The sequence below is a fragment of the Chionomys nivalis genome, chromosome 1, assembly GCF_950005125.1.
Source record: "Chionomys nivalis chromosome 1, mChiNiv1.1, whole genome shotgun sequence".
Taxonomy (NCBI): Eukaryota; Metazoa; Chordata; class Mammalia; order Rodentia; family Cricetidae; genus Chionomys; species Chionomys nivalis.
Genome location: NC_080086.1, coordinates 140,309,066 through 140,328,014, shown reverse-complemented (window position 1 = coordinate 140,328,014; position 18,949 = coordinate 140,309,066). Strand labels below are relative to the sequence as shown.

The following is an 18,949-nucleotide window of genomic DNA, read 5'->3' as shown; positions in this document are numbered from 1 at the left end:
TGGTTATAAACTTGCAAGGCACAAAGTCTACAAGGGAAAATCAATGGATGCCACACACAATCGTCTGCTGCATAATCTACCATTGTTTCAGTCTAAAATTATATTCACAATGCATTGATCTGTGGTGGTGATAGTTCCAAGAGAATTGATGGCTCTGATTCACCATGACTCATCAGTGCTAGGGCCATGAGTAAGCACAGGCCCTGTGTTTTCCTGATCCTAAGAGGGAAGTCCATCACTAAAATAAGCAGAGATTTCTCAAGTCTCCATCTGCCCCCTTCTCACTCACATCCATATTGGTCCACAGACTTTCCAAAAGCCAGCCTCAAACCAGCAAAAGCAGATTTCTGCATAACTGAGCTCACAGAAACTCTTACTGTTTGATCAGTGTACAAAATAGATTCAAAAGTTAATTATAAAGCAACAGAGATGCATACAAATAAAAATGATTAGGCAACACAGTCGAGTGAATCTTACTAGTGAAGCACTGTCCTGGAGCATGGCAAGCACCTGAAATAACACAGCAACTCTCCCCTCCATTCACTGGCAGGGACATGAGAGTTGTTTAGACATTAGATAAAGTACTTGAGAAAACAAGATTGCATAATGCTTTCAAGAATAACCATTCCATGCTTCTTCATGCTAAAGCACAGTGTTCAGTCACTGCCAGTTTGTTTAATTAGGCCACAGGAGCTTCCGTGGACAAATGGCTAAGGGAATAGGATATTAGTCAGAACATGTGCTGGCATAATGAGTTATCTTAATTGGGACCCAGAGCACTCCAGATGTTTGGTTGCTTTGCACTCACGGAAAACAACCCACAAGAATGCTGGATTATTTTATGCTAAGGGCAATTCATTTATCTGAGAAATAAGTTTACTTTTTCTTTCAATGCATAGAAATCTACAGCAAGATAGTTTCCTAAAGCAAGAAATAGTGTTACCCTCTGAGGAGAATGCACAGACTTCCCTCCTGTAACATATATATATATATGTGTGTGTGTGTGTGTGTGTGTGTGTATGTGTGTATGATAGATGATAGATAGATAGATAGATAGATAGATAGATAGATAGATAGATGGATGGATAGATAGATAGATAGATAGATAGATATGCATAGATAAAAAGAGGATGTGATTATATATATGGATGAGCTTAGGTATTTGTGGAAAATACCCTCAGAATGTTTATCTTTGTGGAATTGCAATAGTGCAGAGTACTGAAAATAAGCTGAGCACTGAAGTTAGTAAGAGCTAATTTTAAACTAATTAGAAAGGACTCCAGGTCCCAGCTACAACAATGCCAACTTGGTTATGGGAAAAAAGGTCGGGAAACCACAAGAGTTGCCAGACTTTTGTCATTTTGGCCTGCTATTTTTGTTATACTATATATATGCTATAGAAATAGTAGGATAAGAAGGTAGATTATTAAATCTATTTTTAAACCAAAAACAGCAACTACTTAATTTTAAATATTTTACATTGATTTGGAATTTGTATATTGATACAAATTTAAGGTTACTTTTGTTAAAACATACTGTGCATATATTTCTACTGTTGTTCAAGTTATTGTACCTATAAAGGTCATCTAACAATTTAATGTAAATTTCTAGTCCCTGAAAGTTATTATTACAAACTATTTAAGATAGTAAAGAAATGCATAGTTAGTTACTTATTACAATCAAACTTGTAATATTGTTAGGTATGTTTTCAAAGTCAAACAGAGATATATTTTACGTAGACATGTAGGAGGTCTTCAAACACTTCAGAGATCTACAGAAAATGACATTTAAGATATGTTAATAACATAGGTTCTTTTTTATGACAAGGCATGTCTACTCCTGGAAGCACCAATTTACTTCAGAAAAGACAATGAGCATAGATAAAACTCCATACGGAGTTTACTCTTTTTTGTAGTAAAAGTAAGCCACTAAGCAAGGTAATACCCTTGCCTCAACTGTTGACAGTATGCTGTCTAAACTGGACAAGCAGAACACAAAAGAAAGTGAGTATTGAACTTTGCCAAGACAAGGTAGGAAAGTCTTTCAGAATAGCCTGCTTCACAGAAAAGTCTACCAGACATGTTAGGCCTAAAATCTGAAGATGAATGCTCCAACTATGCGGAGGACCTGTGGGTGACTGTCCAGGCAGCCAGCTGTTCCTATCATGTCTCACAGTTTTTGGAAGTTGCTTGCTTGCACTTCCTGCTTACTCAGGTAATATTATTTCCTTCTCAGGTCTATGATGGAGTTGAAGACTTTATAGTTATAGTTGGTTCTTGTTACAAGATTCAGAAAAGAAATTCACTGAAGAAATGTAAAGTGTATGAGGTTGAGAGACATAAAAAGATAATTCTGGATTGGTAATGCAAGTTGGAATAGAAAGTAAATAAGGTATAACACTTTGGACTTGCCAAAATAGGATAGATAATGGAGTATTTTCTCTGAACTTGTCAAATATTTATGGACTAGATATTGTTAATATATTTATCTCCTGTATATATCGTATATAGTTATTGTACTTATTATGTATAGTTTTTCTTATGTTAGTTATAACCTTTTTATATCCTTGACAAAAAGGGGGAAATGTGGTGATATTCTGTTTGTGTTCTAACAAAAAAGAAAAAGGTAACAACAAAGAAAAAAGCTTGCCTGGAGATTAGAATGCAGAGTTAACCACTAGTTAACCATAGAGGTCAGGCTGTGGTGGTACACACCTTTAATACCAGCACTTGGGAGGAGGAAAGAGGAAGTGATAACTGGGCAGAGAGAGAGGAAGTGATAAGGCTGGGCAGAGACAAGACCTGGCCCTTTCTGACTGAGAAGTTGATGAGGTAAGAGGTGGTTGTGGCTTGCTCTTTTGTGTCTCTGATCTTTCAGCATTTACCCTGATATCTGAATCTGGGTTTTTTATTATTAAGACCAATTATAATGATTTGAAGGCACACTTATAGAGTACAGAGTTTGTGCCAATACAGTGAAGAAGAGCTCTCAGGAGAATCAAAACAATCGAGAACATCTGCTTAAAGACAGCAAAGTTTCCGAGATTAAGAACCAAGAAAACAATTAAGAATGACTAGAAGAAGATAGTAACACATCTGTCTGTAAAGGAGACCAGAAGGATGCTGCAGGGCAATCTCGTTGCCAGGACACTAGCCATATAATAGGGCCCAGTCTCACTCTTCCTAGCAGGTGCATTCCAAAGACCAGGATACTCCATCTTACAGCCTCCAGTGGGTCTCAAAAGTAAGGATGGAAGGAAAGTCACTGAGAAGCTCCATCAACTCCCCCTGGTTATCAAATACAGTAAGAGCCACTAAAAATATTTCTAATGTTATTTCTGTATTTTAAGTCAGCCTAAGTACTGGTTTATTTGTTCCTGAGAACCTAGAACTTATTTAATCACTGCACCAATCAATTTGATTCTTTTTAAAAACTCGGGAATAATTCAGCTTAAGGACACAGTTAAAATAAGGCTTTATGAAGATGATCAAATTTAGCTTACAATGCACATGAAAAGGAATCATGCCAGTTCTTTATAAAAGCAACTAAATGAAGATTGGGAGGTATCTCATTGTTAAAACCCTTGGCTAGCATGCACAGGCCCTGGGTTTGCTCCTCAGCAATGAAGATGACAATGATGATGATGATTATGATGATGATGCTACTCTAAGATATTCAAGTTTCCATGTTAAAAATTAGGGGCTTGATTTTATTCTAGGCTTTCATTATGTAGGAACTCAAATGGTAGAGCATGGTCAGTTGTTAAATGCATGATGGGACAGGTGTCTGAGTCCTGACTTTAAGGCAATACTGTTCCTCAACAGAGCAACTTCAGGGTTGGGTTGCCTTGACTTGGTCTGATGATACTGACAAAGAGCCTCTGGTATTTGAACAATGTTTCTCATTGGGAGTATAGCTAAGAAATCACCATTTTGTATTGCATGTTAGTTCTGCACAATTCACTTCTTAGTCACAATTATTCAAAGAGGGCTCACTCAGTAGACGAGCAGTTTCTGGTTGCATGAGAAAGCTGGTGAGAAGTTAGCACTGTGAGTTCCCTAGGTATTATATAATAAGACACCTGGAGCGAGTTTTCTGATGCTTTTAAAAACAAGCAGTTTAAATACAAAGTTTTACATATGAAAATAAAGACAGGTGCCATTATGGCTATAGCAAGAGTGGTTGATACCCTCCCTCAATCTTATTTTTATTTTTATTATTTTATATGTATGTGACACATCTATGCAGTACCTGGACATGCCAGAAGAGATAAGATGCCTTATCCCTGGATCTGGAATTGCATATGGATGCGAACCAATATGCGGGTGCTGGAAATCAAAGCCCGGTCTTCTTCAAGAGCAAAAAATGGTCTTAACTGCTTAGCTATTGGTTCAGCTTTCATTTATTTTTTTTGAAACTTTGTTTCATGTATCCCAGGGTGGTTCTGAACCCAAGGATGACCTTGAACTTCTTTTTATTTCTTTTTTTCAAAATATATTTTTACTTATTTTTTGAGAACTTCAGGTGAGTATACAATGTGGTTTGAGCAAATCCATTCCTAAAACCTTTTAATAGGTATTAAAATTGTCACCCTCAAATTTCTTTTTATTCCTCAATTTGATTACCCAGCATTTGTTCTTCAAAGATATTCTATCCAAACTATTTAACATACATCTTATTGAATAGGATATCATCAGGGAGATAAAATGCAAAGAATATGTCACCCTTCACAAACACCACTTCTTAAAAGTCTGCTTTATTGTAATATCATGCCCATGCATGAAGAGGTGATGAGGAAGGAGGCAGGGTACAGGTGAAACAATGAAATTTGTATAACAGATGAGGGTAGATGGCACCATGTAGAAATCTCAGGTGGAGCGGGTAAAGCAATTGCCATTCCCAGATTTTAGAAGAGTGCAAAGTTGTTGGTTTAAAGTTAAAGCTGTACCCATGAAATACATCCCATAACAGACCTATTCACGACACTGCAGGCTCATTAATTAAATGCTTTGTACTGTGGGGCCATTCATTCATGAAGTTGCTCTACCCTGCAAGCTCATTCATGATGCACATTGTACTGCTGACCCTTGGGACTCTGTAGGATCATTCCCTTTGATTTTACATTCTCACTGTCTTCAGTACTTGTTCTTGCTCGTGAAAACTGGAGTCTAAGAAAGTACATTTTGATTCCCAGCCTAGCACTGAACAGATTCTCATGTTTCTTTTTTAGCAAAAGTAATAACTTATTCAAGATAAGAAATATAAAAACTGAAAACAGTAAACATATCCTATTCATGTTGTGCCATCGGTGGCTGCAAGCTCATGGATGAGCAATGTGTATTTGTCTACTGAATTGTGGTCAGCAAGACTAGAATCAGGTTTTTTATGAAGTCTGCTACAGAGAACATCAGAAAGGAAGAGGAGGCGTACAGAAAACATTTGTGATGAGACAGTACACTGGAGAGGAAGACACTACAGGCGTTTGCTACTTGCTGCCGAGAGAGGCTAGTGCTCTTTACCGCAATGAGGCCTCATTCAGGGAAGAATGTGAGGACACATTAACAGCCCTGCTCCCCTCCTGACACAAGGCTAACACATTTGCTGCCGTCGCACACTCTATGGAAACCGTGATGAGAATGACACTCTTACCATCTGTTTTCTTTGAATCATTTCCGGTGCTGGAGTGATCCTTCTTGTCTGCCTTATTTTTCCCATCTTTCAAGTCCCCTGCAAACAATGAACATGACAAACTGAGTGCGTGCAGCTGAGGAGGTAGAAACACTTCCAACCTGTCAGGGTGAGACAGCACAGAGGCGTGAGGGAGCACATACCCTGCTATCAGTATCATCTGTGGCCACGTGATAGGTTCTGAAAATTGGATAACAGTCAGAAATGAAAACTAGAATATCCGCTCGAACAAGGCTGTACTGACATCAAAGCTATTTTTTTCTGAGAAAGACAACTCAGTTCTGTTGTTTGGCTGTGAAGTAAGGGAAAACCTGGAATTCATGTAAGCTATACTACTTAATAAATAGCTAGCTATGTTATGTTTTAGTTTCTTATCTGCAGAATGGGAATAATAATGTCTACTGTGCATACACAATGGTGTGCAGATGCACCTGAGCCATTTAAGTGCTAAATGTAACACACGTTGTACTGTTCCGAGGCAGTGGTCCCTATCCTAAGACAGAGCTGCCTGTGTTATTCGAATTAATGGGCTTGTCAAACTATCGGTTTTCAAAGTTAAAAATACTATTCTCACAAAGGTGAGCAAATATATGTAAAGAATGTACATAACTCATTGATGAGAGAGAGAGAACAAAGTGATCCTAAAGACAACCGAGGAAGTGGGTGTCTACAGGTGAATAGAAGTGTGTGAAAACAAGGCTGGAATAGAATAGACAAAGTGTTGATAACCAAAGGAAAATGCACATGACCTTCAGGCAATCTTCTGTACAAGTCAGACTCTCTTCTCTACCAAATAACTTTACCATTGTGTGAATCAAGTACCAAAAAGCAAATTTAAACACACCTGTATTCGCCAAAACTATGGGTCAGCAAGCTATGGTCCAATCTGGTAGGCCACCCATTAAAGTCAATGACATGTTACTGACACTTGGCAGGTGACTTACCCATATCTACCTATTGTCTGTGGTGGTTTCATTTTGCAACAACATAGTTGAATGTGTGTGGCCGAGACAGACAGCTTACGAATATTGCCCACGTGGCCTGCTACCGAACAAGGAGTTACCCCTTGTTGAGAATAGCCACCCTCGGTGATCTGCTTCATAAATGGAATAATATTGAAGAGAACTGAGGGGTGCCTTGTTCCAGCCTCATTCTCAAGTCTTTGATACTTTTGTTACCAGTTTAACGAATGGCACCTTTTTCTCTCACCTGCATACAGCCAGGAATACCTTATTACTCAAATTCTACGTAATCACAGAATCGATAAGATCCCAGCAGTAAGGTTTGCAATGAGCTGAGATGGCAGGATAAGTACGAGTGAAGAATTTCATCCTTTTGCAATGTGTGCTGCAGTGTGCCAAGTGCTCTGCACATAATCACTGCATTGGCGTCTTACAACAACCCCAGTGTGAAGGATCCACAGTAGAGAGTGCATCACAGACTCCTTTGGCAAGTCAGTGAGCTACCAGCTCACCTAGTGCTGGAGGATGCTTTCCACATGGAGACATCCCTAGACAGCACCGTAGCCAGAAGAGCAAAAGCTGCCCCAGGGGACCACCACTAGCACAGATTTCAGACTTGACCCTGGCCTCACCATCTACCCTAGCCTTACATCTGCATCTTCCACCTGACAGCAACTATCCGTCTGCCTGAAGCTACCTGTCAGAAAATGGTTTTGAATAAAGACCAATGATGCTTCTATAAAGTGACTGTGCTTGAGCTGATTTACAGGGAGTTGGCCCCAGGCAAATAACGACACTTCCGGGAAAGAAATAGCAGGACACATGAATGGGTCCGATTCCAGAGACCCAGCTCTCCTCTACTGTGTCTGCAGCCTTCCTGTTCACTCACACTTTAGATTTCAGGCTCTCCAGTGCTGTTTGCATCTTAAAGGTCTTTCCCTTAGCTAGGAAGAAATGATAACAGTAGAATAACTGGAGGCTATTTTTGGCTGTGATATATTTTATAGAATATATAGAATCCTTTCAACAACTACACCAAGAGTTGGAAACTAGGCTTGATCACTCCACTGCCTGGTTTTGTGTGATCCACACAGTGAGACTGACTTTTATAGCTACAGCTTATTAGAAATGAGCATGTGACATGAATATTAGGTTGTATTCAAATTCCATTGTCCACAATAAAATCCTACTTGGCTACAACCTCACTTATGTGTTCAAGAACTGTCCTTAGCTGAGGATGATGTTGAGTAGCTGTGACACAAAGTACACAGGCTGTGAGGTCAAAGGAATTTAGCATCTGGCCCATTACAGAAAGCACATACCATCCCTATTTCCTGCACAGTGGCAGGGCTTGGTCTTTCTCTTATCCCCACCTCTTTCTAACAGTACTGGGCTTGGCAGACAGTAAGCAAGAGTTGGCTATAGAACAGAGAATGAGGATTCCCAAAAGCCAAGGATTTCTACTCGACGAGTGCTTAAGTCTTTTAATATCAGAGTTTTAACTTTCCCATCTGTAACACGGAACTATGTTTACATTAGAATCTATATGCGTACCTGTGCGAATGTGTTTGTATATGCATATACATGGATGTACATGTGTGCACACACACCTGTGGAGGCCAGAACTTAGCCTTGTGTATCCTTCAAGCACCATCAACCTTGTGTTTTGAGGCAGAGTCTCTCACTGGCTTGGCTACCATGATTATTAATGAACACTCACAAGAGGCTGGGGCTCTGAACAGGTTTTATATGTGTCTTACACAGAAGGGGAAAAGTTGTATATTTTAACTAAGGTCTCCAAGAAAAGAGAAGCAACAAGACTGTGACTTGAACTCAGATCTGTTTGCAAAGGTGCCCTGTTATCCAGGCAGAGCCTGGCATTAACAAGCTTCAGGAACAGATTTCCCTGACCATCTGTAAAGAGCGGAGCTGGTTCCCTGTCAGGACATACACCTTAATCTCTCCATCTCTCCAGCTGAAAGCCTCTCCCCAACCTGACTCAGACTAAAACTTTGAAAATCAGAAACCATCTCCTTCTGAAGACACCCCAGATTCTTTCCTCTTCTCCCTACCTCAGCTACCCACTGCAATCTCTTCCTTTGTGTAGGACTCTTGGGAAATTTATCTGCTACTCTGCCCTCCCTCATCTCTGCATCACATACACATTCCTTTAGGATTATATGTGAGGGTGTGTGAGTGTTTATTCCCCACAGCATCACAGATTTCCTCTACCCTTTCCATTCCTACACCCCTCAGACTAACGTAGAGTTTGACAGAAAGTTGTCAATAAATGTTTATTGCATTAAATACAAGAACCCATCAATTGTCTGAAAATGTTGGTGGCTCACTGCCCTCAGTTTGCCTGGACCATTTGGATTTTAGAATTGAAAACCTATAGGGAAGGTTTTCAACTACAGCCAAACCAGGCTGACTGGTCCCCTACTGTGTGCTTGAGCCATTTCAAGGTATAGACACACACTTTGGGAACAGGTCTCCTGCAGACTGGAGCCTGGTCTGGTTAAAGGGATGGAATATTTATTTGGAAGGATGACTTTTCTCTATTCATTTTGGAAGTTAGCAATCCAGGCCAGGCTTGTTCTTAGGAATTTGCATCCCTTGTGGGAATCTCCAGGGCATCAGGAAAGGCCAGAGAGGTGGAGCTAGCTGGTGGCCATAGGATGGGGTCCTGATTGCATCCATGAGGAACATGGAGCCATGGGAGCTGCCAGCAAAGGGAGGGTGTCAACCAGATTCTGCTTGTCACATCATTGTCACCCCCAAAGAGCCTTTCCCAGGCAGTCCCTTCTCACCGTTCTGCTGTTTTTCTCCTGCCTTGTCGCCTTTGGGGTTCTTCGCCTTGTTTGTACGGGCTCCATTGACTTGACCTTTCGTTTCTCCTGATGTCTTCTTCTCAGCTTTGCCTTGTTCAGTTTGGCTTTGAGCTTCCATTTCCTTTTGCTTTTCCTCAGCAGCCAGGCGATCCTTCTCTTCAGCTTCCTTCTTGGCTTTCTCTTCTGCATCCACAGCAATGAGGAAAGAGAAAGAGAGGCCTACCATTAGGACAATGACCTTTTTGGAAAAATAATCAACAACAATGTTCATAGGAAACTAGTACAGTAAAATGACCTAAGTGGTCTATTGAGAGTGTTGGATATATTCTTGATTAATTCAAGTCAGACTGGCATGTGTATTTAGCATATCAATAAGACAGATCATGTCTGAAAGCAGTGAGTTGGGAGGGGGCCTGGAAAACATAATAATGGCAATGCAATCATGATGGCAAGCTGTTCTTACTGCTAATAACCTCAGCGAATGTGCCCTCATGCAAGATACTATGCTCAGCGGTCTCAAAGATTGTTTCTGATCATCCTGAAAGCTAGCTTGTAACCCTATTTTATGGGTATGAAAATAAAGACTATGAGACATGATCACACTTCCTCCAACCACAGTAAGACACATATATGTCACACACACACACACACGTATATATATGGTATTTTATATATATGTATATATAAATGTACATGGTATTTTATATGTATATATGGTATTTCATATTATATATGTATACATACACTATATATATAAACATACATATATGTGGTATTTTATGAGGTTTGATTAGAATATAGAATCTAAACATTAACATCTGAGTATGGAACAAAAATTTTGGGGAAATAATCATCATTAGAAGACTATAAAATCAAGTTAGAGTTTGTGAATTTAAAACTAGGAAGAGGTAGGTTAAACCTCATAAAACTAAAAGGAAGTCCCTAATCCCAAGGTACTCAACTGTCCTCAGGATGAGAGGGAGCCTTCAGTTTGGTCAGGAATCTGCACTGGGTCATCCCTTTGACTGATTATTCATATTGTTTCTAACACAATTGACTGAATATGTGCTTAATGAAAATACAATATAAGTGCATACATATATCAAATATTTATGAAAAGATTGACTCATCCATGCAGCTGGTACTTGCTGAGCAGCTATATTGTCAAGAACAATTTTAGAAACTGGGGATATGACATCAAGCATGACAGAACCATGGAGAACCTTATAATTGAGTAAACAAATGGCTAAGTTTGAATGTTGAAGGCTTATTGGAAAAACTGGATACAGAGAGACAGGACAGGCTGGAACACAGTCAGCACAGAGCAAGAGGTGGCTTTAAACAGAGGTGTGGAGAAACTTTTCTTGAGAAGATAGAATTTGACCAAGTGATGAGAAGCCGACTAGAAAATCATATATAGAAACTGTAGCATTCATCTGAGAAACTAAACAACATGGAGGCCATACGAGGAACATGCTCTTTGTGTTCATGGATGTTGAATTGGTCCCCAAAGGAGATTTGGCAAGGAGTTAGTCATAGATAAAGTGCCCAAGGACAGGTACAGATCATATCACGGATGCTGGAGGGCATACAGGTCTGGACTCTAGAGAACAGCACATAAGAAAGGCCCCTAAAACAGCCAAACCCCTTGTAAGTTCTAGGGGTTTGCCCCACAGAGCTTACTCTAAAGACACTCCTGACATTATCAACCTCCTCTGGGAAAAGCATTATTGCATTTTTTCTACAGATGAGTGAAAAATTCCTCACCTCATTACTAGGAACCTCTGTCTTTCCCTTGGGTTAGTGTCAGTCTTTGAACTGTTCTCATTCAGTATGATATCTTTAATCCAGTGAGCCCCAGAGAGCTGGTGCGTCTCATGTTTTCCTTTGTGTTAGCTGCTAAAGCACTCCAAGTCTCGTTCTGGCCCAGTTTGGTGGGTTCACACAGCTCTACGACATGCATTTTTGTGCCTGTTCATGATGCCTAACTTTATTTTTACTTTCTAGGCCCTCCTACTTGTTTATTCCAGGGGTCTTCTTTAACATAGCATGGTGGTTTTATTCATCAATTCATTGATCCAGCAATCCATCCATCTGATAACTCACCCATTCTCTCATCCAAATACAAGACCTGGCCTCATCTCGAGCAAATATAATCAGATTCTACAAGGAGAGGGATTAGGATAGGATATCTCAAATGTTTCCTGGGCAATTTTGGCACACAGCAAGTATTGAGAAGCTCTGATGTCAAGTCTATTAGCCTTTCAGTGCGTTATAATATTCTTCCCCTCAACAAGATGCATTTACAAATGACAGTGAAAGGGTACAAAATATTTCTTTACAAATAACAATCATATCCATATCTAGCACTGTATGACTCCTGACTTCCACAAAAATGTAAGTAAAAATCTAGAAGAACACACTTTAAAAGATGTTGGGTAGACATGCCAAGCACAGGGATTTGGGGGGGCGGGGTCCCTAGGACATTCATTCAGGCTTCTTTATATCCCTAGGCGTTTTGAGGATAGGGCAAATATCACACTCATCACTGTTTGGCATAATGCATAGCATACATCATGTGCTCCTGAAGGTTTTGATAAAGTCATGAGATGCTGCTTATGCACACGATTTACAGGAACTATCAGTGTAACCTAGCACCTTAGACTGATACAACACCCAAGTATACAGACTCTCTGGTCCTATTCTGAAAGCAATGCTGTGCAAACGTTACCTTCCTTAATTTAAATAAATGTAAGTAAAAAGATGACTGTTTTTTTCCTGTTATTACATACATCAGTGAAACTTTCTCCTGAGTATTTTGGAATAAATACAGAGTCCACAGTCAGACAATGTACAGAGAGTGAAAGACCTTGGAATACTCAGCCCTTAAATGGGATGTCTCCATCATATCCCTCCACTTGGGGCTCAGAGAAACTAACAGAAGAGAAGTCAGAAAGAGCCTAAGAGCCAGAGGGGACGGAGGACACCAAGGAAACAAAGCCCTCTAAATCGACAGGATCAATGCACATATGAATTCACAAAGACCGAGGTTGCATGCACAGGGCTTGCAAAGGTCTGCTCTGGGTTCTCTGTGTGCGTATTATGGCTTCCAGTTTAGTGTTTTATGGGACTCCTGAACACAAGAACAAGTGGGTCTCTGATGTTGGTTCTTTTGTTTGTCTTGTCCAACTCAATGTGATAGCTTTTGTTTTATCATTTTTATTTAATTTTGTTATATTTCTTAAAAGATGACTGTATTTATTAGACAGAGGGAAACAGAACCAAGGAGAGGCAGCCATTTATATTTAGAATGCACTATCAGAGAAGATTAGCTATGGCCACCTTCAGAGACTCATTACTGCATTACTGAGTGCATGGCAAACTTCCAACACTCAAAAGATCTCCAAGTTGAAAAGCATTTAAATAAAACTGGAAGCTGTTAAATTGCACTTTACTATGGAAGATCATACAATATTATCTTAGAAAGAAAAACTCATTTGACAACTGAGTCAGAGCAATTTTTCATGGGAGATGTAGAATAACAACTGAGAAGAAGAGGAGGGAACATTCCTGATGCAAACCCGTATTTGCTCATGTGTAGCTGACATGGAAAAGTTATTTTAAGTTAACAAATGATAGCTCTTTCTAAAACACGATCAAATCAGATATGAGCCTATCCCACAGCATGAATCCCTTCTGTGCAAAAACCTTCTAATAAATTCTCACAGTGCTCTATTCTCTGGGTTGTGTGTGTGTCATCAGCCACAGAGTATACAAAGAGCTGTTAGTGACGACAGAGAGACAACAGCAAACACATATAACACTAAAATCATATCTGCACGGGTTGATTACTTTCCAACTGCAATCAGATTCCTTTATATGCTTAGGGTGAATTTATTGGTATAGATACCATCACTCGACAGCAAGACCAGGTCAGTGAGACACTGCCAGTCTGTACAGACTGCATGTTCCAGTAATGGCATGGATACAAGGAAGTCATTTATCAGGTCTTAGATTTAGACTCCTTGGTATCCCAAGGCTTTCTGGCGTGTAGGCTATAAACTTTATGATCTGTTTTCTTTTGCTCCTCTTTTATCCTATCTTGGGTTGATGTGATATGAAAATAACCAACGGAAAGCAGCTCAAGAGTTCTGGTGTGACAGAGTCCTTAGGATCTGTAAATCACGCTCTTCCCACAGGCTTTGGGGCTGCTCACATTGAATGCCCATACAGTCTTGAAAATACACTTGCGTCTTTATTCAATGTGCTCTGTAAGGAATGACCTTATAGATTCCTTCATGAAGATGCCACTGGGCTACTTAGCCCGTGATCTATTCTGAGCTGCTGACTTAAACAGTAAAGACACAGAGATGGGGGCGGAGGGGGGTAGGATGGGAATAGGAACATGAGACAAGAGCTAGGAATCTAACTGGTTGACATAAGCATATATACATAAAATCTCTCAATTATGCTCCATACAGAAACAAGGGGGGCACTGAGGGCACCTAAGAGCTCAGAAGCTGTCCTTTTAACAGCTTCCTATGTACACTAGCTAATAGAAAATGTCAGTCAATAGCAAAAATCCAAAACTGAGAAAAATGTGCCAATGACATATAATGAAATTGCAAAGCTTCTTGTTAAATAGAAATAAACTAAGTGCTTATTTAGAAATAATGTACTGAGCTGGAAAGTTGGCTCAGTGGCTCAGTGGCTCCCAGAGCACCACATGTTAGCCTGACAGTACCTCTAACTCCAGTTTGAGGGAACCTGATCCTCTCTTATGATCTTTGAGGGCATCAGGCACACACATACAGTACAAATATATATACACAGGCAAAACACTCAACAAAAGCTGAGTGCTGGTAAGCAAGCTAAAATGAACGTCTCAGCAAGTGTGGAGAATCATATGTGACACATTATCTCATTTACTGAGACTCACTGTCCAATAAAGAAACAATGTTTTTGAGAGAATAAATGTAGGTGGTATAACTAGAGACTCAGCAAGGCAAATGGCACATGACAGACTAGGGCTGGGTAGAAAAGCAGGGCACTTTGACAACTAAAATATTATCCTTAATATGTAAAAATTGTTATGACTCAACAATAAGAATGTGGATACCCTAATGGAAAATGACAGTAGAGAGAAATGGGTAGTTTCTCTGTTATTGTGTCTGAGGGAGAAAATTTGATTTAAAAAAATAAAAGGCCATGGAGAAATTTAGCATAAAAAAATTTAAAGTTCTTGTCTCTGTTGTCAGAAGAAACCCATAGATTCTTCCGAACTTTCATGCTGATAACTTTATTACATGCATCAATGACTTGGAACCCTAACACTTAGTAATGGAGGAATATCTCGATGATTGTATCCCAGACATTACATCAGACTATTCAGCATCAGCAAAAAATAAATGTCCAAGGTATGAAAGAACAGAATGTAAGTGTCATTGCATTATAAAACTGATTTCTATCTGTATACACAGCTGAGCAAAACTAGATTGGTTCAAAGCACTGGCCAGAGTTACTGACATCTAGATAAGGTAAAAAGAATTTATTCTCTTCTTCATGTATATTTAAATAGTACAGCATTTATGATCTACACACATTATTTCATTAGCAGGAAATTAACATGCAAAAAGTATTAGATACTGGGTGGAAATTAATAAATATAGATTATAAATATCAATTATTATACCCTTAAAGTTTAAGGTGGAAATGATGTTTGACCCAGAAAACTACACAAAGTGTTGATTAAATTTTTCCTAACTAACAGATTCTACAGAACTTTGTAATTCAGCCTGAATAACATAACCTAAACTTTAATCTCATTTTCTAACAATATGTGTTCAAATGCCCATAGAAGGCAACTTTTCTCAAAATTAGAGTCCTTTGAGGTTAAAAAAAAAAAAAGCCAATGGGAAAAACAGCCTTGGATCACTTACTCAAACTGACCATTACAAACGTAACTGCAAACCAGATTTCTCCTTCACATCAGCCGGTCGGTGAACACACAACTCTGAGACAGAAAGTGTGAGTTGTGTTGACACTGTCACAACCAGTGTTTTAACACTGCTACACACAATCAGGCTTCCTCTCCACTGTGTTTAAACAGCAGATCCTTCCTGCCAAGCACCACGTGGGCCAGTTCTGTTCCCAGTGCTTTCTATGTGTTCTTCAGTTCAGTTCAGTTGGTGATAACTCTGAAATGTACAGGACCATGTCCAGAATGGAGTCTCAAGGAACCTCCCAGAATAAAACTGTGCAAGTCGGGATTCAAGTCTTCATTTCCCTGATAACTAATTATGTCCTCCATAACAAAACTACGAGCACCTAAATATATATAGCCTAGAGGCTGAGCCTTGTTCCTTTTGCTTTGGTCTGTGCTGCTGGAAGGTTTACAACTAGTAACTACCCGCCTACAGGGGTGTGGCCTCATAGACTATTTACCAGGATGCAGAAGCACTTCAGATCCTTCTCTGTGCACCCTCGGCCCCTTTTCTTGGGTTCAGTTTTGTTCTGGATCGCATCTTCAGCTATCGTTCATGCAGAAAATCCTGATCTGTAAGTTTTACCCCTTAATAAATGCCTGTCTATTTCTTAGTTCTGAGCTAGTGTGGGATTCCTTTTTTAAGCATCCGATCCTTCAACCATCAGGTGTGCACATTGTTTTCTTACTTTTGTGTTTATGTATACATTTGTGTGTGTGTTTTCCTCAAGTGTTATGCCATCTTTTTTCACCCCCAAGACAGGGTCTTTCACTGGCCTACAGCTTTTTATGTGGGATAGGCTGGCTGGGAAATGAATTCAAGTGAGCAGCCTGTCTCTGCCGCGCATGCCTCCCCCCTCCCCCGTCTGTGCTCTATGCTCTAGAATCCAGTTTGCCAGCTTCGGGCCAGGGGTTGGAGGTTGAGGAAACACACGCAGAGACTGACCAACACACGGACCTCTAATGGCTGGTACAAAAGCCCCTCTTTAATCGCACCATGGAGGCTTAAATACCCTGCAGTCAATGGCCAACAGGTGAAAATCCCATCCTCTGATCCTCTAGACTAGGCACAGCTTCTACTAATTTCAATTAGAAGGCACTAGCAGGGAAGAGCAGCTGAGGGCCAGGACTCAATTGGTCCCAACATGTCTCTTTTTCCCCATCACTGGAATTACATATACATACCACTGTTCAGGCTTCATTTATAAGTGTGTTACCCTGTGGGCTATCCCCTTCACCCCTCCTGCACCCATTTCTAATATCGTCAGGCACATCCCAGCATCCTTCAAATTCTACCTACTGAAGATCTTCCTGAAGGCCCCAACCAAGCACAGTTAGGGACAAGTCCTTTCACACTTCTTAAAATACTTTCTGTATCCCTAGCTGCAAAGCTAGGGCATTTCATTTTAGTTTTTTTTTTTTTTTTTTTGGTTTTTCGAGACAGGGTTTCTCTGTGGTTTTTGGAGCCCGTCCTGGAACTAGCTCTTGTAGACCAGGCTGGTCTCGAACTCACAGAGATCCGCCTGCCTCTGCAATGGGGATGTTCTATCGGGAACTCACCAAGGCCAGCTGGCCTGGGTCTGAAAAAGCACGGGATAAAACCGGACTCGCTGAACATAGCGGACATTGAGGACTACGGAGAACTCAAGAACAATGGCAATAGGTTTTTGATCCGACTGCATGTACTGGCTTTGTGGGAGCCTAGGCAGTTTGGATGCTCACCTTACTAGACCAGGATAGAGGTGGGTGGTCCTTGGACTTCCCACAGGGCAGAGAACCCTGATTGCTCTTCGGGCTGATGAGGGAGGGGGATTTGATTGGGGGAGGGGGAGGGAAATGGGAGGTGGTGGTGGGGAGGAGGCAGAAATCTTTAATAAATAAATTAATTAATTAAAAAAAAACAATGTAGCCTCTCAAAAATAAAACACTGCCCACAGGGGGAAAAACAAACAAACAAAAAAAGATGAGGTATTTACCGTCCCTTTGAAAGGACACCATCTAATGTTTCCCCAGGTGATTAGTTCAGAAAGTAATTCCAGTAACAAAGGTAATTGCAAGCAAATGATTTTGAATGACCTCTTTAAATTGTGTTTTGTCAGAAATTGGATGTCCAAGTGTAACGATCATGGTGCAGTAGCCTGCCAACAGGGAGCATTTAAATGTTTGATGCATTTGAATGGTCCCCGAGTGCTTACAATTAAAATATACAGCAGCTGTTGGAGCCCTCCATAGCTGAGGGTGCAACATCTGTCCCCAAATGAGAGTATTTCAGTCATGCTCCAAGAATACCATAAATCTAAACCTCTTGCCTTACCTGCACCGGTTTTTGCAGTATTTTGCTGGCAAGTCAGTGTTGGGCCCTTGAAACAACCCTGCAGGGTGCTTCTCTCCACCCAGTGAGGGGACCCTGGAACCAGAGTTAGTTGTCCCCTGGCTTACCTACATCGGAACATCAGCCCCTGGATTTAAATGTGGATTGGAAGTGGGGAGATGATGAGGACTTGACCACACCTCGAGGGTGAGACCTCCACAATGACTTTGGGTTATAGGCATAGAGATTCAAGTTTGCACACTGGCTCTGTCTCTTCACGTGATGTCTTTCACCATGAAGCAAGCAGACCAGATGCCAACATCATTCTCTTGATTTTTTTAAATTACTGAGTATCAAATATTTGGCTACAGTAATAGAGAACACCCCAAGACACCAGCCATTCTACCTTCCTTCCACAGTGCTGACACAGGAGAGTGCCAGCTCAGGTGTTGTTGGAGGACACAGTCTCAACAACCTTGGCCGCTCGCAGGGATTGGGGCTCAGGGATGTTGATAATAAGTAGAAGGTCTTGACTGAATTCTTACTCAGCCTTTGTATCAAACCCTAACACAGTGGTTCTAAGCCTTGCTAATGCTGTGACCCTTTAATACAGTTCCTCATACTGTGGTGGCCCCCAACCATATAATTATTTTTGTTGCTACTTCATAACTGTAACTTTGCTGCTATTATTAATCATAATGCAAATATTTAATGCAGACTATCTGATATGTGACCTCTGTGCAAGGGTTGTTTGACCCCCCCTCAAAAGAGTCATGACCCACAGGTTGGAACTACACCTCTAACTTAAGCGCCCTTCCTATGAACCCAGAGTACTGGGAATTCCATAACAGCTATTGGCCCTGGGCATGGAGTCTAGAACATAGATGGTATACAATAGGTGCCAACAGACACTGAGTGCTGTTGAAGGTTCACCTCTGCAAGGCCGCTGCAGTCAGCCCTGTTACTGAGCATCAAGAGCCATTTCACATGTGTGACCCTCCCTGAGATCTGGCATCACAGATCCATATGCTTCCTGTGTGCATGTGACCCTTTACCTAAACACTGTGATCATGTCATAGGTGCCAGCCATGCTCAGTAATACAAACAAATGTGAACATATGAATTAAGCCCCAAGAAGCATGGATTTTCATATTTTTCTATGTGTAATAGCAGG

The 18,949-nt window shown here is 40.5% G+C and overlaps 1 protein-coding gene across 6 annotated transcripts in view; it reads right to left on the bottom strand.

Moving 5' to 3' along the window:
- Positions 1-18,949, bottom strand: part of Pde1c (phosphodiesterase 1C) — a 528,369-nt gene that overhangs the window by 55,431 nt on the left and 453,989 nt on the right. For all 6 annotated transcript variants that reach the window (XM_057762590.1, XM_057762549.1, XM_057762557.1 and 3 more), the window contains 2 exons: positions 9,461-9,664; positions 5,650-5,727 (listed from right to left, as the gene is read on the bottom strand). In XM_057762590.1, the coding sequence (XP_057618573.1) occupies positions 5,650-5,727; positions 9,461-9,664 (282 nt within the window). The remainder of the gene's footprint in view (positions 1-5,649; positions 5,728-9,460; positions 9,665-18,949) is intronic.